Source organism: Salvelinus namaycush, chromosome 22, assembly GCF_016432855.1.
Source record: "Salvelinus namaycush isolate Seneca chromosome 22, SaNama_1.0, whole genome shotgun sequence".
In the NCBI taxonomy this organism is placed as follows: domain Eukaryota; kingdom Metazoa; phylum Chordata; class Actinopteri; order Salmoniformes; family Salmonidae; genus Salvelinus; species Salvelinus namaycush.
Window position 1 is genome coordinate 28,438,167 of NC_052328.1, and position 23,406 is coordinate 28,461,572.

Consider the following 23,406-nt stretch of genomic DNA (forward strand, 5'->3'; position numbering starts at 1 on the left):
GTGACGCAAGCCTATCAGACGAGCTAAATGCCTTTTATGCTTGCCTCAAGGTAAGCAACACTGAAGCATGCACAAGAGTACCAGCTGTTCTGGATGACTGTGATAATGCTCTCGGTAGCCGATGTGAGCAAGACTTTTAAACAGGTCAACATTCACAAAGCCATAGGGCCAGATGGATTACCAGGACATGTACTCAAAGCACGCGCGAACTAACTGGCAAGTGTTTTCATTGACATTTTCAACCTCTCCTTGTCTGAGTCTGTAATACCTACATGTTTCAAGCAGACCACCATAGTCCCTGTGCCCAAGGAAGCGAAGGTAACCTGCCTAAATGATTACCGCCCCATAGCACTGGACAGTAATCAAAAGTGCTTTAAAAGGCTGGTCATGGCTCACATCAATAGCACCCTCCCGTATACCCTAGACCCACTCCAATTCGCATACCGCCCCAACAGAGCCACAGATAACGCAATCGCACTACACACTGCTGAAAACACCTTCCTCTGTAACTGGATCCTGGACTTCCTGACCGGCCACCCCCAGCTGGTAAGGGTAGGCAACAACACGTCTGGCACGCTGATCCTCAACACTGGGACCCCTCAGGGGTGTGTACTTAGTCCCCTCCTGTACTCCCTGTTCACCCACGACCACATGGCCAAACACGACTCCAACACCATCAATAAGTTTGCTGACGACACAACAGTGGTGGGCCTGATCACCGACAACGATGAGACAGCCTATAGGGAGGTGGTCAGAGAACTGACAATATGTTGGCAGGACAACAACATCTACATCAGTGTGAGCAAGACAAAAGAGCTGATCGTGGACTACAGGACGAACAGGCCCCCATTAACATCAACGGCCTGTAGTGGAGTTTCAGGTTCCTTGGTGTCCACATCACCAATGAGCTATTATGGTCCAAACACACCAAGACAATCGTGAAGAGGGCACGACAAAACCTTTTCCCCTCAGGAGACTAAAAAGACTTGGCATAGGTCTCCAGATCCTCAAAAAGTTATACAGCTGCACCATCGAGAGCATCCTGACCGGTTGCATCACCGCCTGGTATGGCAACTGCTCGACATCTGCCCGTAAGGCACTACAGAGGGTGGTGCGTACGGCCCAGTACATCATTGAGGCCAACATTCCTGCCATTCAGGACCTCTATACCAGATGGTGTGAGAGGAAAGCTCATGAAATTGTCAGAGACTCCAGTCACCCAAGTTATAGACTGTTTTCTCTGCTACCGCACAGCAAGCGGTACCGGAGCGCCAAGTCTAAGACCAAAATGCTCCTTAACAGCTTCTACCCCCAAGCCATAAGACTGCTGAACAATGAATCAAATAGCCTCCGGACTATTACATTGACGACCCCCCCCTCCATTTGTTTTGTACACTGCTGCTATTAGCTGTTTATTATCAATGCATAGTCACTTCACCCCTACCTACATGTACAAACCATCAAGCGCTATGTTGAAACTGGCTCTCATGAGGACCGCCACAGGAAAGGAAGACCCAGAGTTACCTCTGCTGCAGAGGATAAGTTCATTAGAGTTAACTGCACCTCAGATTGCAGTCCAAATAAATGCTGCAGAGTTCAAGTAACACACACATCTCAACATCAACTGTTCAGAGGAGACTGCGTGAAATCAGGCTTTCATGTTCAAATTGCGGCAAAGAAACCACTACTAAAGGCCACCAATAAGAAGAGACTTGCTTGGGCTAAGAAACACGAGCAATGGACAGTAGACCAGTGGAAATGTGTTCTTTGGTCTGATGAGTCCAAATTTGAGATTTTTGGTTCCAACCGCCGTGTCTTTGTGAGACGTAGACAGGAAAATGTTTTGCAGCAGTTTTGCAACAGGACAATGACACAACACACCTCCAGGCTGTATAAGGGCTATTTGACCAAGGAGGAGAGTGATGAAGTGCTGCATCAGATGACCTGGTCTCCACAAATCACCCGACCTCAACCCAATTGAGATGGTTTGGGATGAGTTGGACCGCAGAGGGAAGCAAAAGCTGCCAACAAGTGCTAAGCATATGTGAAAACTCCTTCAGACTGTTGGAAAAGCATTCCAGATAAAGCTTGTGGAGAGAATGCCAAGTGTGCAAAGCTGTCATCAAGGCAAAGGTGGCTACTTTGAAGAATCTCAAATATTAAATACTTTTTTGGTTACTTCATGATTCCATATGTGTTATTTTATAGTTTTGATGTCTTCACTATTATTCTACAATGTAGAGAATAGTAAAAATAAAGAAAAACCCTTGAATGAGTAGGTGTGTCCAAACTTTTGAGTGGTACTGTACGTCTCAGCTACCATTACACAATAACTGCGTTTCTTGGACATACCAGTCGTTTACAATTCAACTGAGAGTGGCGGAAGTGAAATGTTACAATTGACCCCGTATGCAGGGTTAAACGTAACAGGCTGCACGGCAGTGTTAATTTTGTCAACAATAACTATGACGAAAAATATTAGTCAACAACCTGTTTTTCCCTGATGAAAACGAATGACAAAAACTAAATTGTTGCGTTTATATTTTTGTTCAGAATATTTTCATAAACTATACCAATCAAAAGACCTCATCTTACTGAAAAATGATACATCATTAGACACATGGGGAATGTTCCACAGGAAAATCCAAAAAAGAGAGCTGGCAATTTAGAATGATAGTAAAAGGTATGATAGTAATTTTCTTTCTTCAATAATCACATCTATTAGTTCCTATTTTAACTCTAGACTAAGGCGTCCAATTTACCCCTGGTCTCCCCTATTACAGTAGACAGTTAACACTCCTACTACTGACAGCAACCTATTGCCAACACACAGTAAATAGATACTGTACCTAGTTATCCTTAGACCCCGACCCCACACTCCTACCACAGTAAATATATACTGTACCTAGCTATCCTTAGACCCCGACCCCACACTCCTACCACAGTAAATATATACTGTACCTAGCTATCCTTAGACCCCGACCCCACACTCCTACCACAGTAAATATATACTGTACCTAGCTATCCTTAGACCCCGACCCCACACTCCTACCACAGTAAATATATACTGTACCTAGCTATCCTTAGACCCCGACCCCACACTCCTACCACAGTAAATATATACTGTACCTAGCTATCCTTAGACCCCGACCCCACACTCCTACCACAGTAAATAGATACTGTACCTAGCTATCATTAGACCCCGACCCCACACTCCTACCACAGTAAATAGATATTGTACCTAGCTATCCTTAGAACCCACACTCCTACCACAGTAAATAGATACTGTACCTAGCTATCCTTAGATCCCACACTCCTACCACAGTAAATAGATATTGTACCTAGTTATCCTTAGACCCCGACCCCATACTCCTACCACAGTAAATAGATATTGTACCTAGCTATCCTTAGACCCCGACCTCACACTCCTACCACAGTAAATAGATACTGTACCTAGCTATCTTTAGACCCCACACTCCTACCACAGTAAATAGATACTGTACCTAGCTATCCTTAGACCCCACACTCCTACCACAGTAGATAGATACTGTACCTAGCTATCCTTAGACCCCACACTCCTACCACAGTAAATAGATACTGTACCTAGCTATCCTTAGACCCCACACTCCTACCACAGTAAATAGATACTGTACCTAGCTATCCTTAGACCCCACACTCCTACCACAGTAAATAGATACTGTACCTAGCTATCCATAGACCCCACACTCCTACCACAGTAGATAGATACTGTACCTAGCTATCCTTAGACCCCACACTCCTACCACAGTAAATAGATACTGTACCTAGCTATCCTTAGATCCCACACTCCTACCACAGTAGATAGATACTGTACCTAGTTATCCTTAGACCCCGACCCCATACTCCTACCACAGTAAATAGATATTGTACCTAGCTATCCTTAGACCCCGACCTCACACTCCTACCACAGTAAATAGATACTGTACCTAGCTATCTTTAGACCCCGACCCCACACTCCTACCACAGTAAATAGATACTGTACCTAGCTATCCTTAGACCCCACACTCCTACCACAGTAGATATATACTGTACCTAGCTATCCTTAGACCCCACACTCCTACCACAGTAAATATATACTGTACCTAGCTATCCTTAGACCCCACACTCCTACCACAGTAGATAGATACTGTACCTAGCTATCCTTAGACCCACACTCCTACCACACTAAATAGATACTGTACCTAGCTATCCTTAGACCCCGACCCCACACTCCTACCACAGTAGATAGATACTGTACTTAGCTATCCTTAGACCCACACTCCTACCACACTAAATAGATACTGTACCTAGCTATCCTTAGACCCCGACCCCACACTCCTACCACAGTAGATAGATACTGTACTTAGCTATCCTTAGACCCACACTCCTACCACAGTAGATAGATACTGTACCTAGCTATCCTTAGACCCCACACTCCTACCACAGTAGATAGATACTGTACCTAGCTATCCTTAGACCCACACTCCTACCACACTAAATAGATACTGTACCTAGCTATCCTTAGACCCCGACCCCACACTCCTACCACAGTAGATAGATACTGTACTTAGCTATCCTTAGACCCACACTCCTACCACACTAAATAGATACTGTACCTAGCTATCCTTAGACCCCGACCCCACACTCCTACCACAGTAAATAGATACTGTACCTAGCTATCCTTAGACCCCACACTCCTACCACAGTAAATAGATACTGTACCTAGCTATCCTTAGACCCCACACTCCTACCACAGTAAATAGATACTGTACCTAGCTATCCTTAGACCCCACACTCCTACCACAGTAAATAGATACTGTACCTAGCTATCCTTAGACCCCACACTCCTACCACAGTAAATAGATACTGTACCTAGTTATCCTTAGACCCCGACCCCATACTCCTACCACAGTAAATAGATATTGTACCTAGCTATCCTTAGACCCCGACCTCACACTCCTACCACAGTAAATAGATACTGTACCTAGCTATCTTTAGACCCCGACCCCACACTCCTACCACAGTAAATAGATACTGTACCTAGCTATCCTTAGACCCCACACTCCTACCACAGTAAATATATACTGTACCTAGCTATCCTTAGACCCCACACTCCTACCACAGTAGATAGATACTGTACCTAGCTATCCTTAGACCCACACTCCTACCACACTAAATAGATACTGTACCTAGCTATCCTTAGACCCCGACCCCACACTCCTACCACAGTAGATAGATACTGTACTTAGCTATCCTTAGACCCACACTCCTACCACACTAAATAGATACTGTACCTAGCTATCCTTAGACCCCGACCCCACACTCCTACCACAGTAAATAGATACTGTACCTAGCTATCCTTAGACCCCACACTCCTACCACAGTAAATAGATACTGTACCTAGCTATCCTTAGACCCCACACTCCTACCACAGTAAATAGATACTGTACCTAGCTATCCTTAGACCCCACACTCCTACCACAGTAAATAGATACTGTACCTAGCTATCCTTAGACCCCACACTCCTACCACAGTAAATAGATACTGTACCTAGCTATCCTTAGACCCCGACCCCACACTCCTACCACAGTAGATAGATACTGTACCTAGCTATCCTTAGACCCCACACTCCTACCACAGTAGATAGATACTGTACCTAGCTATCCTTAGACCCCGCACTCCTACCACAGTAAATAGATACTGTACCTAGCTATCCATAGACCCCACACTCCTACCACACTAAATAGATACTGTACCTAGCTATCCTTAGACCCCACACTCCTACCACAGTAAATAGATACTGTACCTAGCTATCCTTAGACCCCACACTCCTACCACAGTAGATAGATACTGTACCTAGCTATCCTTAGACCCCACACTCCTACCACAGTAGATAGATACTGTACCTAGCTATCCTTAGACCCCACACTCCTACCACAGTAAATAGATACTGTACCTAGCTATCCTTAGCCCTGACACTACCACCAGAGCAGACAGTTAGCCATCAACACTCTTAGTGCAGACAGCAAGTAATCACCAACACTGCTATAACAGCAAGCTTTCACCAACTAGCTAGCTACCTAGCTATCCTTAGCCCCAACAACACTTCTACAACGCAGTGACTTCTAGATGGCAAGATATCCTAAGTCTCACAGCAGACAGCTAGCTAGCTATCATCAACACTCCTACCACAGAAACATCTTTAACCCCAACAACACTCCTACCAGTGCAACTTCTAAGTAGCTAACTAGCTAGTTATCGTTGCCACAACTCTTAGAGACAGACATCAACAAAACACCTACCACAGCAACCAGCTAGCTAAATATCCTGGCTAGCACCACTCTTACCATAGCAACTAGCCAGCAAGGTAGATATCACAAAGCTCACGATCCACTTACCTCTCTGGTTCTGCCCTCATTCTCCTTGGACTTGCGACCAGGTTTGGTCCAGCCTTTTGGCCTGATGTGGCTAGCAGCGTTGGCAAAGAACGCACAGCTCACATCCCACTCCGGTTCCTACAGTAGAGAGACAAAAATAAAGAAATCATATGTGAGAGAGAGAGAGAGAGAGTGGTTTACTAAAGTTACCCATCAGTGTGTATTAAGACTCCTCAAGTAGAGACGGCTCCCCTAAACTAGCCTGGGTAGCTTCCCAGACTGTTTCTTGACTCAACAACACTACATAATTGGCCTGGTTCCATCTCAGTGTGTGCAGTCTTTACAATTCCTATAGTCATTGTCACAGACAGCACAAGCAGACCTGGGACCAGGCTCTTACGCCATTGCCAAGATGAAGGAGTCAATCTATCCCTACCTCTTCAGAGTGTCGTGCAGCGGTCTTCTGGGGTCCTTTAGTCCCCGAGGGGGCTGGGGATGGGGCGGGAGGCTCCTTGGAGCAAGGAATGGCTGCTCTATCCTCTTTTTCTTCTTCTTGCTCCTCCTCCTCAAGCTCAGAATCGCTCTCCTCTGCTTCCTCCTCCTCAGATTCACCACCATCATCATCCTCATCTTCAGCGTCCTGGTAAACACACACAGTTAGAGAGCATATCATAACCTAGCTGGAATGCCAACTGTCCATTCCTTTTTATAACAACCATTCCTTTCCATACAAACCATTCCTTTTTTTGATTACTGCAAATTAGGGTGCTAATCGTCATATGATTCAGATTAATTTAGAAGACATGTAATATTGGTTTGGAGTTTACCTGCTCGGTGCTCTCAGGCATCTTTACCTGCTCCAGCTTCTTGCGCTCCCGTTGACGCTGAGAGAAACATAGAAACAGCATCACGCATCAGGAATACAGATGACTATGTTGTTCACTATGGACAGAGCAGGTCTCATGTATTTTAACTAAACACTATGGCTCAGGAGGAGTAGGTGTGTGTGTGTGTGTGCGTGTGTTGCTCACCTTCCTCTTGGCTCTGCGTCGCTCCACTCTGCGTTTGGCCTTCTCCTCCTCACTCAGACTGTCCTCTCCACTGATGTCCTGTTCCTTAAAGACATTATCTGGTACTACTGTATACGTTCTAGCCAGTAGTTCTGAAAGTAGTGCTCACGAACCGTAAGTGGTCCTTGAAAATTGCATACTACGTCACATTTGTGAAGATATGTGCACCACATCATTGCTCTCCCTCTACTATGTGTGTGCAACACTTGTTGGCTGTCACTCAAATGGTGAGGGACTGAAGCTCATTGGCTAGAAGTCAAATTGCTAGGAGGCTGGTACCCGTGGGGGAAAATGTAGGGGAAAATGGTGCAGCACAGCTCCCAGAAAAAACATCGCTTTCAAACTAGGGATTTTGTAGCTAATTGAGGTAAGACAGTAATTCCGCTCATAGATTATGCATGTATGAACTACACATTGGCACATCCAGCCCAAAGCGGGAGGTTTAAAAAAATACTCAGTCATCGCCTAAGTTCCAGAGCATGCCTTTTAACTTTAAGACCACAATGCTCCGAACACTCAAACATACATTGTCCTTCAGTGTAACATGTCCTTACCTCTGACTGATAGTGTCACATCATTTTCAGGAAAATCATTGGAGATTCCCGCAAAAAATATGATTTGAAGATGATTACCTTACCTGAGACAGTGTGACGTCATCGGTGGGGTCAGGGGTCGCTGCGCCACACTCCATCTCCTCCTGACCCTGGGCACTGGGGGCTTCTGGGTAAAAAACAAAAACATACGAGTGTACAAAACATTAGGAACAACTTCCTAATATTGAGTTGAACCCCCATTTGCCCTCAGAACAGCCTCAATTAATCAGGGCATGGACTACAAAGTGTTGAAAGCATTCCACAGGGATGCTGGCCCATGTTGACTCCAATGCTTCCTTTCCTCAGTTGTTTCAAGTTGGCTGGATAACCTTTGGGTGGTGGACCATTCTTGATACACATGGGAAACTGTTCAGTGTGAAAAACTCTGCAGCGTTGCAGTTCTTGACACACTCAAACCTGTGCGCCTGGCACCTACTACCATAACCTGCTCAAATGCAATATTTTGTCTTGCCCATTCACCCTCTAAATGGCACATATAGACAATCCATGTCTCAATTGTCTAAAGGCTTAATAAACCTTCTTTAACCTGTCTCCTCTTCTTCATCTACACTGATTGAAGTGGATTTAACAAGTGACATCAATAAAGGATCATAGCTTTCACCTGGATTCAGGTGGTCAGTCTGTCATGGAAAGAGAAGGTGTTCCTAATGTGTACATCAGGGTTCTATTCGTACGTTACATGCTCAAAGAGGTAAGCCAATCAATGTCTGATATAGAGAATTGGTTGAAACCTAGCTAACATTAACAGAACTGTGCGGTCAGATACAGGCTTGAACCAGGTCACGGCTTCGCTGCCATCGGATTCAAGTCAGTCTGTCACGCACATAAGTCTGAACAGTTCCTTCTGCAAAAGGAGAACTGAGAATATATATCATTTTTTTTATATTGTTTATGGTCAAAGCCTTAAAACAGGGGTGTCAAACTCATTCCATGGAGTAGTGTCCACAGTGTCTGCTGGTTTTTGGTTTTTATCCTGTCAATTAAGACCGAGACAATTAGATGAGGGAAGTTCCTTACTACCCAGTGACCATAATTATCAATCAAGTCCAAGGGGGAGCGCAGAAACTCTGCCCTCTGTGGAATGAGTTTAACATGCATCTTACACCGACAGGATTCAATCTTCTGTGTTTTACATTTCAAGCTCTGAATTCTGATGGAGACCAATGGATCAAAACGAGGACATTAAAAATGAAGAAGTGAAACAGCAGTCAAGAGGTGTACATGTGACTTCTCTAGAAATATAGCGCATTCGGAAAGTATTCAGACCTTGACTTCTTCCACAGCCTTATTCTAAAATTGATTAAATTGTTTTCCCCCCTCAATCTACACACAATACCCCATCATTTGGCAAATGTATAAAAAATACTAAACTGAAATATACATAAATATTCAGACCCTTTACTCAGTACTTTGTTGAAGGACCTTTGGAAGCGATTACAGCCACAAGTCTTCTTGGGTATGATGCTACAAGCTTGACACTCCTGTATTTGGGGAATTTCTAACATTCTTCTCTGCATATCCCATTCAAGCTCTGTCAAGTTGGATGGGGAACGTCGCGGCACAGCTATTTTCAGGTATTTCCTGAAAATAGGATGTTCGATCGGGTTCAATTCCGGGGTCTGGCTCGGCCACTCAAGGACATTCAGAAACTTGTCCCGAAGCCACTCATGCGTTGTCTTGGCTGTGTGCTTAGGGTCATTGTCCTGTTGGACGGTGAACATTCACCCCCAGTCTGAGGTCCTGAGCGCTCTGGAGCAGGTTTTCATCCAGGATCTCTCTGTACTTTGCTCCGTTCACCCTGAGTAGTCTCCCAGTCCCTGCCGCTGAAAAGAATCTCCACAGCATGATTCTGCCACCACCATGCTTCACTGTAGGGATGGAGCCAGGTTCACTCCAGACGTGACGCTTCGCATTCAGGCCATCTTGTTTCTCATAGTCGGAGAGTCCTTTAGGTGCCTTTTGGCATAATCGAAGCGGGCTGTCATGTGCCTTTAACTGAGGAGTGGCTTCCGTCTGGTCATTCTACCATAATGGCCTAATTGGTGGTGCTGCAGAGATGGTTGTCCTTCTGGAAGGTTCTCCCAAGTACACTGAAGCTCTATCAGAGTGACCATCGGGTTCTTGGTAACCTCCCTGATCAAGGCCCTTTTCCCCCTGATTGCTCAGTTTGGCCGGGCGGCCAGCTCAATAAATATTGATGGAGGCTACTGTGTTCTTGGGGACCTTCAATGCTGCAGAAATGTTTGGGTACCCTTCCCCAGATGTGTGCCTCAACACAAACCTGTCTCGGAGTGCTACGGACAATTCCTTCGACCTAATGGCTTAGTTTTCACTCTGACATGTACTGTCAACTGTGGGAGCTTATATAGACAGGTGTGTGCCTTTCCAAAACATGTCAAATCAAATGAATTTACCACAGGTGGACTCCAATCAAGTTGGAAAAACATCTCAAGGATGATCAATGGAAACAGGATGCACCTGAGCTCAATATTGAGTCTCATAGTAAATGGTCTGAATACTTATGCAAATATATATATTTTTTTTACTGTTTTCGCTTTGTCATGTTTTTTCTTTTCTTCCTTCAAATATTTTAGAATAAAGCTGTAATGTAACAAAATGTCTGAATACTTTCCGAATGCACTGTATGCCTAGCTGTGACACCAATCTGTGCCTTTCCACAACTTTGTCCCTGGTTTTTTTTTTAAAGATCCTTGGTGCTCATGATTGAGTGTTTGCTTTGCAAGTCACTACTAGCAGACAGAACCTACAGGAACTGCTGAATGAATCCTGAAATCATGTGAATCAATACAATTTAACACAGGTTGAGGCCAATAAACTTGGTGTGTGATTCTGAATGTGATTGGTTAGCCCTGAGCTAATTTAGGATTGCCATTACAAGGTGGGTGGACGCTTACAGTACAGTACGCAACCAAGCTATTCCATTTATTGATTTTCAAAAAAATACATAAAAAAATGTCACTTGTGCGGTAGGATGTGTAGATCAAAGAGTGTTAAGTATTTTAATTCCAGGCTATAAGGCAACAAAAGGTGAACATTTTGAAAGGGAGTGTAGACTTTCTATAGGAACTGTATTTTTAGATTTGGATAATTTTTTCTGCCTTGTGTAAGTTTTAGAAACATTGCCCTGTGCCTTAAAATTCCGTTACCAAAAACCCACTCATCTTTAAGATATTTTCTCATTTCTCTCATTCATGAGGGACAATAATGAAAGTTAACAGAAGTAACAAGTAAAGGTAGACCTATCAATTAGTTAGTGTTTTTACTGATATACATTTTTCGTTATAAATTATTAAGTCAAATAAAATGTATTTGTCACATGCTTCATAAACAACAGGTGCTGTGAAATAGTTATGGGTCCTTCATCAACAATGCAGAGTTATGATAGTGATTAAAAAAGTTACTTTTAAAATCACCAAAATCAGTGACGGATTTCTGCAATTGAATTGGCTACAATGGGAAATCATAGAAGTCAAACCACAGTTGGGTTCACAAGTTTGGACAGCACAGTAGAGCAGAGTATTAGTTCAGTACAGTACAGTTCAGCACAGTACACAGTAGGGCACACGAGTTGAGAACACTATAATGTACTGTACTATACTTTACTGTGCTGAACTGTACTGTTCTGTGCTCAACTGTACTGATCTCTACCTTGTCGTAATTTGATGTCCAAACTTGTGAAACATAGACATCTATGATTGGTACAGATTTGGTCCGGACCAACAAAATGTGGTCTTGTTTGAGAGCAGAGCTCATTAAAATAATAGCCAGTGTGTAGAATAATACCCAGATATGCGAATAATACCCAGATATGCAAAGGAGGATATTTCATATGTATACTTTGGTGTACCTATTTAGGATACATCACCATGAAGAGAATGACATTCATATCCATAATTATGCATTTCTATGTTGTACAGATCAGGGACCCATGATGAAATTCCATTACCGGGTGTAAATCCACTTCACTTACTCAATAAACCAAATAGATTTTTTCAATGTCAAGGTGTGGTGTCATAGATGACACCCCATTGTTTCGGCTGACATCGTTGAATCTTAATTCAGAGCAGATATTAAACAGAGTTTTTGAAAAAAATGTAGGGATTTTACAGAAATTATGTTACCAAACTTTGCATCTGCACAGTTCTTCCAGTAAGTGTGTTTCTGTAAAAATATAAATGTAAATTGTTAAAAGGAGTCCTTGTGCATAGAGTTGTATGGTTTGTTAAACTTTTAAATCAATGTTTTTTGTTTGGTATACATTCTAAGTGAAAAATCGAAGTCCTTCACTGGGCAACAAAAAACATGGTTATGCACTGGGCAACAACAGAGAGTGATTCACTTGACACAAAACAGAGTTCAGTGGTTAAACAGTAAGTTCTGTGGTTAAGGAGTGAAACTGATTGTTGTGGAATCATGTGTCATTTGCCTACAGTTTGTCTGAGGGGAGACAATAGGGAAACGAGCTCCGATGGGATGGGTTGACATGGAAACTAGAGGTTGACCGATTAATCGGAATGGCCGATTAATTAGGGCCGTTTTCAAGTTTTCATAACAATCGGTAATCTGCATTTGGACGCCGATTATGGCCGATTATATTGTAATCCACGAGGAGACTGCGTGGCAGGCTGACCACCTGTTACGCGAGTGCAGACAGCAAGGAGCCATGGTAAGTTGCTAGCTAGCATTAAACGTATCTTATAATAAACAATCAATCTTAACATAATCACTAGTTAATCACTTGCGTTCAGTGTAAGCAGAGACAGGGTATGTGCAGCAGTTTGGGTCGCATGGCTCGTTGCGAACTGCGTGAAGACCATTTCTTCTTTACAAAGACCATCATTAATTTGCCTGAATTTTACATAATTATAACATAACATTGAAGGTTGTGTAATGTAACAGCAATATTTAGACTTATGGATGCCACCCGTTAGATAAAATACGGAACGGTTCCATATTTCACTGAAAGAATAAACGTTTTGATTTCGAAGTTTCCGGATTTGACCATATTAATGACCTAAGGCTCGTATTTCTGTGTGTTTATTTTTTTAAATAATTAAGTCTATGATTTGATATTTGATAGAGCAGTCTGAGCGGTGGTAGGCAGCAGCATGCTCGTAAGCATTCTTTCAAACCACACTTTCCTGCATTTGCCAGCAGCTTTTTGCAATGCTTAAAGCACAGCTCTGTTTATGACTTCAAACCTCCCGAGATTAGGCTGGCAATACTATAGTGCCTATAAAAACATCCAATAGTCAAAGTATATGAAATACAAATGGTATAGAGAAATAGTCCTATAATAACTACAACCTAAAACTTCTTAACTGAGAATATTGAAGACTCATGTTAAAAGGAACCACCAGCTTTCATATGTTCTCATGTTCTGAGCAAGGAACTTAAACTTTAGCTTTTTTACATGGCACATATTGCACTTTTACTTTCTTCTCCAAAACTGTGTTTTTGCATTATTTAAACCAAATTGAACATGTTTCATTATTTATTTGAGACTAAAATGATTTTATTTATGTATTATATTAAGTTAAAATAAGTGTTAATTGTTCCTTCAGTATTGTTGTAATTGTCATTATTACAAATATATATATATTTAAAAAAACTTTTTTTAAATAAATTATATTTGTAAAAAAAAAAAACACAAAAAACGTTTTCTAGATCTGTGTCTAAGGGCAGCCTCTAAGTGAAACATGTGTAAGCACAGGTGTGGGAGTTCTGTAGAAACAAATCAAAATGTATTTATAAAGCCATTTTTACATCAGCAGATGTCACAAAGTGCTTATACAGAAACCCAGCCTAAAACCCCAACAGAGTTTGTGTGAGCCTAGTAAATGGTGGGACAGGGTGAATATGAGTTTAATGATGATGCAGATCATGAGATCTCTGAGTGTACACACAGAGACAAGAAGAGGGCGGGTGGTGACGGTTGGTATCCATATATAGAACATCTGCTATGATCAAACCAACACACATCAAAATCATATGTATCGGTCTCTGTACTAGAGGCTAAAATTAGTGCTGGTGTTTTGCTTGGCTGTTATTTAATTTAGGAAATTTGTTAGAATGTATTCCCACGCATAAGAGAGATATTTGACTGTATACAAATGTAAGCAAGTTTGAAATTATTATGTTTTAGTCAAATGCTATATTTGTTTGTGCTTCTTGCGATCAATTTGCATTTTACAAATGATTTGTAATTATGTTCCGGCCCCCTGACCATCAGCTCAAGAAAAAGAGAAAAAAAAACATCCAGCGATCTGAATCTAGTTGATGATCCCTGCTCTGGGCTACGGCCTTATCAAAACACAGCCATCTTTTCTAAATGACTTCAAATGGCTGAACAGGGACAAAGTCATCCAACAATATGTTCTGGGAGGGCAGGGAAGGTCTGGGGAGCTGGTTGACCTGTGATGTCACAGCCTCATCATGACTAGGGCCCACAGAGTCCCTTCCCTAAGCCGAGTTCAAACTTCTTAGGGGAGAAGGGAAGACATTTATAGGGATAGTTATATGAAAAATGTATATCTTTATGGTCTTCTAACCTCAAAAGGAGCTCAGTGAAAAGTAGTCACATAAATACACCTTTTGAAAGGTGTATATCTTCTTTTTTTTCTTCTTCTTCAGAAAGCTGTTCCTTTAATCTAAACGGCCATGATGCCAGTGGGGTACAAGTCCAATGATGAATATAATACTAGAGTGGTAGATGTCATAAGTTCCCCTCACATGACAGTATGCTGATTTCCTATTGGGCTGCTAGGGGTCAGGTCAGGGCCACTGTGTCAGTTCATTCATACTGGAAGACACCAGGACAAATATACAGGTAATGGGATACAGATACAGATACAGTGGGCATGTTCAGTAGGGCACAATGTAGCAAAATGTTTCCAAAATGGAAAGTGAACAGGGGGGACGTTTAGCTAAAACACTGGATTGACATCCATACATAGACCTGTACACTGTTGAAATTTCCATCTCCTCATTGTGGAAGATCTGTGGCGTTTCTTGCAGTAGTTCCCACGCGCACACATACAAACACCAACGGTAACTAACTATCTGTCTGTGACTCACCACCAGACCATATAGGGATGGAGTAAATCTCAGCATCTGGTCCCATCCAGAAACCCTGAGATCTGAGAGGACAGGATAGACGTAGACTAAACACTAGGCAATATGGCAAAAACTCCACCCAGTCCTAATTTTATGTCAGTGTCCGGCCTGCTACTTAAATGGCAGGACACGCATGTTCTTACTGCACCGTCTGAGTACCCATTACCTGCTAAATCATACTGTTCCTTCAATCCCCATCATAAAGAAATGTTCTCTGTCCAACAAATTATCCAGATCTGATGCCAATAGCAACAAAAGATCCGGTGTTTACCTCTTGAAGGAAATTAGTGGTGCTGAAAGGGGATTTTGCTGACACAAGAATGTCAAATATACAGTATATCATCCCAAACTGTGGGAGGCTAGCTAAACCATCTAGCTAAATACGATACTCAGCCTCCCTCGTCATCGCTATTCACACACTACCCAAATCAGAGCTCTCCGACTCTGCCCTGTCCCGGAGAGCTATGCCTACTGTGTGCAGGCTTCACAACCCCAGCACTCATTTTGGACTCATCATACTCTATAATTGTACCTGCTAGACATTTGCATGACTGAAATCATCTACCATCTCAGATCACAGGTGTGTGAGAAAGCGCAAAAAGCGCAAAAATTAAATACAAAAAATGGGGAACAGAGCTGCAAGCTACACTTTCTGCGACTGGAATCGGGCCTAGACAAAGAGATCAGAAACCAGGGGATTCAAAGAGCTACTTTGTAATCACAGCTTTTTTATTGAACCTTTATTTAACTAGGAAAGTCAGTTAAGAACAAATTCTTATTTACAATGACGGCCTACACCGGCCAAACCCTAATCCAGACGACGCTGGGCCAATTGTGCGCCGCCCTATGGGACTCCCAATCATGGCCGGTTGTGATACAGCCTGGAACCGAACCAGGGTCTGTAGTGACTCCTCCAGCACTGAGATGCAGTGCCTTAGAGCGCTGTGCCACTCGTACTACCCAACATGTTGTGGCGAATTTAGAGCGAGAGTAAAGTTAGTGATCAAAAAGAAAAGAGGAACAGCATGTCAGTATTTAGCACAAATGAGAAGGGGAAAAGTATTTAGTCTCTGTCAGTGGAGGCTGCTGAGGGGAGGACGGCTCATAATAATGGCTAGAATGGAGCGAATTAAATGGCATCAAACGTATGGAAACCCTGTGTTTGATACCATTCCACCTGGTCCACTCCAGCCATAACTGGGGAAGAGGGGCTCCTGGTAAAGGTGCCACCAACCTCCTGTGCTCTCTGTGTATCATGTTATGTAACTAATCTCTGATATCTACAAGAGAAAGAAAAATTGTCAACAAAAAATGTTGAGGGAAACTTTGTAGAAAGTTTAAACATTTTGAAAATGTTATGTGGTTCCCGCAGTTTGGTTGGTTGGTTGGTTGGTTGGGGCAGTTGTGGGTTTGATTCCCACATGGGCCACAAACTGAATACCGTAAAACTTAAAATAATAGCCCAGGTGTTTGCTTAAATCACTGAACACAACGGGGCAATTTTTGAGCCAGGCATCTAGCATCTATTTATTTAATTCACACAACCTTTTGCATAGTTAAATTGTTTATTTCCAGCATTTTAATCTATTTATTTATTTTCTGCACTAATGCATTATCATTTACACACTGTAACTAGGTTTCCATCCAATGGGTGACAGATTTACCTTGACACCCAAAAGTACTCGTTACATTTTGAATGCTTAGCAGGACAGGAAAATAGTAACATTCATCACTACTGCCTCTGATCTGGCAGACTCACTTGTAAATTATGTGTGAATGTTGGAGCGTGCCCCTGGCTATCCGTAATATAAAAAAATGTGGTTGGTTTGCTAAATATAAGGAATTTTAAATTATTTGAAATTCTACTTTTACTTTTGATACTTAAGTATATTTTAAACCAAATACTTTTACTCAAGTAGAATTTTACTGGGTGACTGACTTTTACTTGAGTCCTTTTCTGTCAAGGTATCTTTACATTTACTCAAGTATGACAGTTGGGTACTTTTTCCACCACTCCCCATGTGTAAATGTAACTGGGAGGAAGTGTAGTTTGTTGGCTGGAGGCACACAGTCATAGGGATCTGTGCAAACCTGCTACAGTAATGGCGTTTTCACACATAGTTTGACTATTTGTTATATTGTATTTTTTCCATTTGGTCCGGTTGGAACTAAAATTGCAAAATAAAACCAAGTACTTGCAAGTCATTTGTTTATTGTCCAAAAATGCTAACCTTTTGGTCCTAGACTTGGCCCCAGTGATGTACTGGGCGTACAGCCCAGTACATCACTGGGGCCAAGCTTCCTGACATCCAGGACCTATATACTAGGCAGTGTCAGAGGAAGGCCCAAAAATGTGTCAAAGACTCCAGTCACTCAAGTCACAGACTGTTCTACCTGCTACTGCACGGTAAGCAGTATGGGAGCACCAAGTCTAGGGCCAAAAGGATCCTTAACAGCTTCTATCCCCAAGCCATTAGACTGCTGAACAACTGATCAAATGGCCACCCGGACTATTTACATTGACCCCACCCCCTTTGTTTTTACACTGCTGCTACTGGCTGTTTATTATCTATGCATCGTCACTTTACAAATTACCTTGACTAACCTGTACCCCCACACATTGTCTCGGTACCGGTACCCTCTGTATATAGCCTCATTCTTGTTATGTACATTTCTTGTGTTACTTTTTATTTTGTATTATTATTATTTTTTAAATACTTTCGATTATTTAGTAAATATTTTCTTGACTCTATTTCTTGAACTGCATTGTTTAAGGGTTTGTAAGTAAGCATTTCACGGTAAGGTCGGCACATGTGACAAATAAAATTGGATTTGAAAAGATGCCAACAAGAAACAGTGTGTATTTCCTAGGGCAAAAAATGATGACAGATCACCAGATAAGGAGACAGTGACCAGACACCAGTCCGTTTTAGAGTAATGGAGGACATAACCACTAGGGCCGGGACAATACCAGTATCAGGATACTCGTTAGTGTCCTGACAAGGAAACAAAACACAAAGTGGTTTTAACTTCTTTAGGAAAACAGCCCTAATGTTGGAAACAAACATCATTATGCTATCATCCAGAGTCACATTTATATATTTTCCAAGCTATTAGCACACAATCTTTGACAGAGTAGGTTTTTAAAGGACCAAAGAGTTCTATGCTTCGTGTTTTCATTTTGTTATCATAACACTGTTTAGAATATCTACATAAGTTCAGCTATTGCATTTTTGTCATATTACGCTGTAGCTTACTCAGTATGAGAAGAGTGCCATCCTCCTGCATCTCACATCTGTCTGTAGTTATTGAACTCTGCCTGCTTGACCCATGAGGCAAACTCTGTCATATCCAGGATGGAGTGTCATACACTCCACCCCTCCTGCCACCTGACTGCACCTGTCCATAACCTGTAATACATTACATAGATGGAAGGGATTTATCACTCACTGGCGACTTGAAGACAGAACCTCACCCAGAGAGGTGTGCATGTCAGTGTGTTAGATAGTCAAATAATCCTTAGATTTGGGCAAATAGACCATAGAAATGCCATTCTAGTTGTGGTTAGACAGCTGAAGTTATGCTCTAAACACAACTGATTTGATTTGTTAGGTAAAGTGTAGGCATAGTCTATATAAGCACAACAATATGATATTTACAGCAGAAAATGTTTCGTCTTCGTAACACAAACACATCCTTAGATTTTTTTGTTGATGCATCTACACTCAAGTTGGGTGATGTTTGTGCAATGTCCACATGTAGCCTACACCTGTAGGGAGATTAGTTCTAGGATTTGTTTCCCGGGAAAAATCTAACAGAGGACATAAGGAGAGACAAAACTTGCCAGTTATAGAATATTGTGTAGCTGAGCTGACTGAAGACCATGGGCATTCAACTGGCAGTAGTTTATATTGTTTCCACGATAACATGTATTTACATGATGTTATGAAATGTTGAAACTAAGTTGCAAGCTACTTTTGTAGCAAGTGTGTCTTATTTAACACATTCCAGACACTAATTCTTGCCATTACTGATTTGACAGAGAAATATAGCTGCATCTGGCTACCATATCACCAAGCTATGCTAGCTAGCTGCTGTCAGGTTGGCTAAATACAAGGTCTTTAGCCTACACGTTGAACCTAATTAGCTGACAATTTTGAGATGGTGAGTCAGTCAGGAGGGGAGAAGTCCTCAAATTCAAAACTGAATTCTCTCCATAGAAGGGTTGGTTGTTTAGCAACAACCGATGTGTGTGCACTATGGGACACAACAGACAGGGTTGGCTTAGATTGTTGACAACATGTAAACTAGATTTTGTCTCCAAATGTTTATTGAAAGTATAATTACATTTGCACAATGAGCACTTGTTGTCTCTCAAATACATCGTTAGAGTTGAAAATGTAACCATATTACAGTTGACATGAAATCAGTCAGACACACCCAAGGAACACACACATCAAACCACAGCCCAAAGACAACTCGTTTGTCTTCAGTCCTGGCCATGAGCATTTCTTTGTGAGAATTGATGAAAACATTTTGGTTATGGAAATTCAGGTGTTTCAGACGTTTGAGGCTGCTGTACAAACCCGAAAATAAAAGATGCAACATTGAAACTTAAGAACGGAAAGCATAGCAATGCATAGATGTTGTTATCATCTATGCATAGTCAATTTCATAACTCTACCTACATGTACATATTAGAGGTCGACTGATTAATCGGAATGGCCGATAATCTGTATTTTTGGACACCGATCATGGCCGATTACATTGCACTCCACGAGGAGACTGCGTGGCAGGCTGACTACCTGTTATGCGAGTGCAGCATGGAGCCAAGGTAAGGTGCTAGCTAGCATTAAACGTATCTTATAAAAAACAATCAAGCTTAACATAATCACTAGTTAACTACACATGGTTGATGATATTACTAGTTTATCGAGCTTGTCCTGCGTTGCATATAATCGATGCTAATTGTTAATTATCATTGAATCACAGCCTACTTCTCCAAACGGGTGATGATTTAAAAAGCGCATTCGCGAAAAAAGCACTGTCGTTGCACCAATGTGTACCTAACCATAAACATCAACACCTTTCTTAAAATCAATAGACAAGTATTCATTTTTAAACCTGCATATTTAGTTAATATTGCCTGCTAACATGCATTTCTTTTAACTAGGGAAATTGTGTCACTTCTCTTGTGTTCTGTGCAACAGAGTCAGGGTATATGCAGCAATTTGGGCCGCCTGGCTCGTTGCGAACTCTGTGAAGACTATTTCTTCCTAACAAAGATAGCCAACTTCGCCAAATGGGGGATGATTTAACAAAAGCGCATTTGCGAAAATAGCACAATCATTGCACGAATGTAACTAACCAGAAACATCAATGCCTTTCTTAAAATCAATACACAGAAGTATATTTTTTTAGTTAAAAGAAATTCATGTTAGCTTTGTTTTTGCATTATTTAAACCAAATTGAACATGTTTCATTATTTATTTGAGACTAAATTGATGTATTATATTTAGTTAAACTAAAAAAGTGTTCATTGTTCATTCAGTATTGTTGTAATTGTCATTATTACAAATATATATATAACAATCGGCTGATTAATATCGTTTTGTTTTGGTCCTCCAATAATCGGTATCGGCGTTGAGAAATCATAATCGGTCGACCTCTAGTACATATTACCTCAACTAACTGGTGCCCCCGCACATTGACTCTGTACCAGTACCCCCCTGTATATAGTCTCGCTACTGTTATTTTACTGTTGTTCTTTAATAACTTGTTACTTTATTTCTTATTCTACTTCTTTTTTTTTTTTACTTCATTGTTGGTTAGGGGCTCGTAAGTAAGCATTTCACTGTAAGGTCTACTACGCCTTTTGTATTCGGCGCGTGTGACTAATACAATTTGATTTGACAAAGAACAGTTCTACCGCTTCTTAGACTGGCTTTCAATGAGAATGACATGTCTATAACACACTCTTCTATGTGAATTTTGTCTAGTTGCTACACATTGCAGCTTTAATGCATTGGGTTCTGGAGAGCAAGGCTATGTCATGTTATCGATTGAGCAACTCTTATCAGTAGTGCTTCATTAAAGTGTTTTTGGACGAGGCGATGAGAGGAAGTGTTACTCTAATAGCCAAGCCTTTATGGGTATGCATTCAGATTCCTGCATTCACTAAGATATGCAAATGTGCAAAAACCCTGTGCTGTTCTCGCTATAGACCGACATACTTTATTGAAATATAGTTGACACGTTACAACTCTTTTTGTGGGCCATTCAACAATCCACATCATGAAAACTCAGAAGTAAATTCGTGTAGCAATCGTTACATTTTATATTTACTAATGTACCAATGTAGCGTCGAAAAAGCTAGCGGGAGAGTGGCAAGACATGCCACTTGTTTGAATGTATTTTAACTTCTAATCATAAACAAGCAACAAAAGCGCCGAAGTATGTTATTACAGATTAGTTATTCTACCAGTGTAACTAGTCAAATGTTCCAAACACTCCCTTGAAATGTTTTGTAATCCTAGTTCAAAAGCCAAATCAACTTTTTTTGCCGACTAACTGTTAACAAGTTGAGAGTAAAGTTCGAAAAGAGTTGTAAAAAGTGGAGATTTCTTACCGCTCCCAAGCCCCAACAGCCTGTAAATATCCCATGTGAACCGCATGACACCGACCATTCAGCATTATCGACTCAAATACCCGTTAACAAAACCACACACATTGTTACAAAGTAAAAAACGCTTATAACATGGGGATCTTAGCTGTCTCAGATCTGCGGGAATTTGGGAGTTTTGGTCAGGACTTCCTGGGCGTCATGAGTCGGCATATTTGGTTCGTTGGAGGTACCACCCAATGCCCACGTCTTAAAGAGGCAGTTCACGACACAATCCAAAGTTTATATACGTTTTCACATAGAAATAGAATCTAGAAGTGTACGTGTGTACCCTTCAATCTGTGCTGTAATGTTTTGTGTTAACTCAACTGGCATTTCAACAAATAGGCCTACATTCCACTCCATGAGCCACATCAGTTAGCATAATTTGAATGAACATTCTACATGACAATTCAGCATCAGTTGATATAACATCCCAAATTTCCATGGAAATGATTTCACTTTCAATAGATTCTATAGAATGTTATTTTTCAAAATAAAAGGGTGGTGGCCACTATTTAGTGTATGATACTCTCAACCCCTGATAGTTACAACCTAATTTACATGGACCAGTGGGGATTCCCAAACCTCACCTAATGTTTTGACAGTAGCCTTTTAGTTTAAGATGTTTTAATTTGGACCAAAATATTAAATTGAGATCTTCACAGAAAGACCAACAGACAGACTGTCATTTCAGCTGGATTTTTTCAATTTAGACATTTGGTTCAAAGTTCATAAAATATATTTTTTACAACATTTGTAAACAATAGAGAGGGAGTTTTATTCACATTAGAAAGGATTGTTCAAAGTATATTCATTCACAAAACACATTTTATTTATTTAACTAGGCAAGTCAGTTAAGAACAAACTCTTATTTACAATGATAGCCTACACCAGCCAAACCCAGACAACACTGGGCCAATAGTGCGCTGCCATATGGGACTCCCAATCACAGCCGGTTGTGATACAGCCTGGATTTGAACCAGGGTGTCTGTAGTGACATCTCTAGCACTGAAATGCAGTGCCTTAGACCACATGTATGAATGTCAATGTTTAACATTTGCAGCAGATGAATCATGTGTGTGTGTTACAGCTGGAACGATAAATCATAAATGATCGACACCGACCATACTGATCACTTATCACAGACATTTTGCTGATATCGTTCATTACGATAAGTAGCCTGTGCTAGAGAAATGTGAAGTTTGAAATGGAAAAGTTAGCTAATATGGGTGATCGTTACTGGGGACAGCTGATGGCTACAACCATCAAACTAGTAGTAGTTTAAAGGATGATAAAAAACGAATGTTATAAACGTATCGTTCTATTCATCATTATCACATCAATTCAGACAAAATATTGCGATATGAATTTCTGTCCATACCTCGCAGCTCTAGCGTGTGTGTGTGTGTGTGTGTGTGCGTATGCGTGTGTGCCACTCAGAGAGTGCAGTCATTTCTACCATTATAATTAGGCTGAGAGCTTTTGAGTTTGAGCTTTTGTTCAGTCATTTTTGTTCTATTCCAGAA

General features: G+C 41.3%; 1 protein-coding gene across 4 annotated transcripts in view; it reads right to left on the reverse strand.

Annotated features, from left to right (window-relative positions):
* Positions 1 to 22,011, reverse strand: part of LOC120017720 (stress-induced-phosphoprotein 1-like) — a 33,425-nt gene extending 11,414 nt beyond the window's left edge. For 2 of the 4 annotated variants that reach the window (XM_038960669.1, XM_038960666.1), the window contains exons 1-6: positions 21,845 to 22,011; positions 8,103 to 8,185; positions 7,427 to 7,510; positions 7,223 to 7,279; positions 6,832 to 7,035; positions 6,417 to 6,533 (exon numbers count right to left, since the gene is read on the reverse strand). In XM_038960669.1, the coding sequence (XP_038816597.1) occupies positions 6,417 to 6,533; positions 6,832 to 7,035; positions 7,223 to 7,279; positions 7,427 to 7,510; positions 8,103 to 8,185; positions 21,845 to 21,902 (603 nt within the window). In that variant the 5' untranslated portion in view covers positions 21,903 to 22,011. The remainder of the gene's footprint in view (positions 1 to 6,416; positions 6,534 to 6,831; positions 7,036 to 7,222; positions 7,280 to 7,426; positions 7,511 to 8,102; positions 8,186 to 21,844) is intronic. The other 2 variants (XM_038960667.1, XM_038960668.1) reach the window with 2 other exon arrangements.
* Positions 22,012 to 23,406: the final 1,395 nt, after the last annotated feature.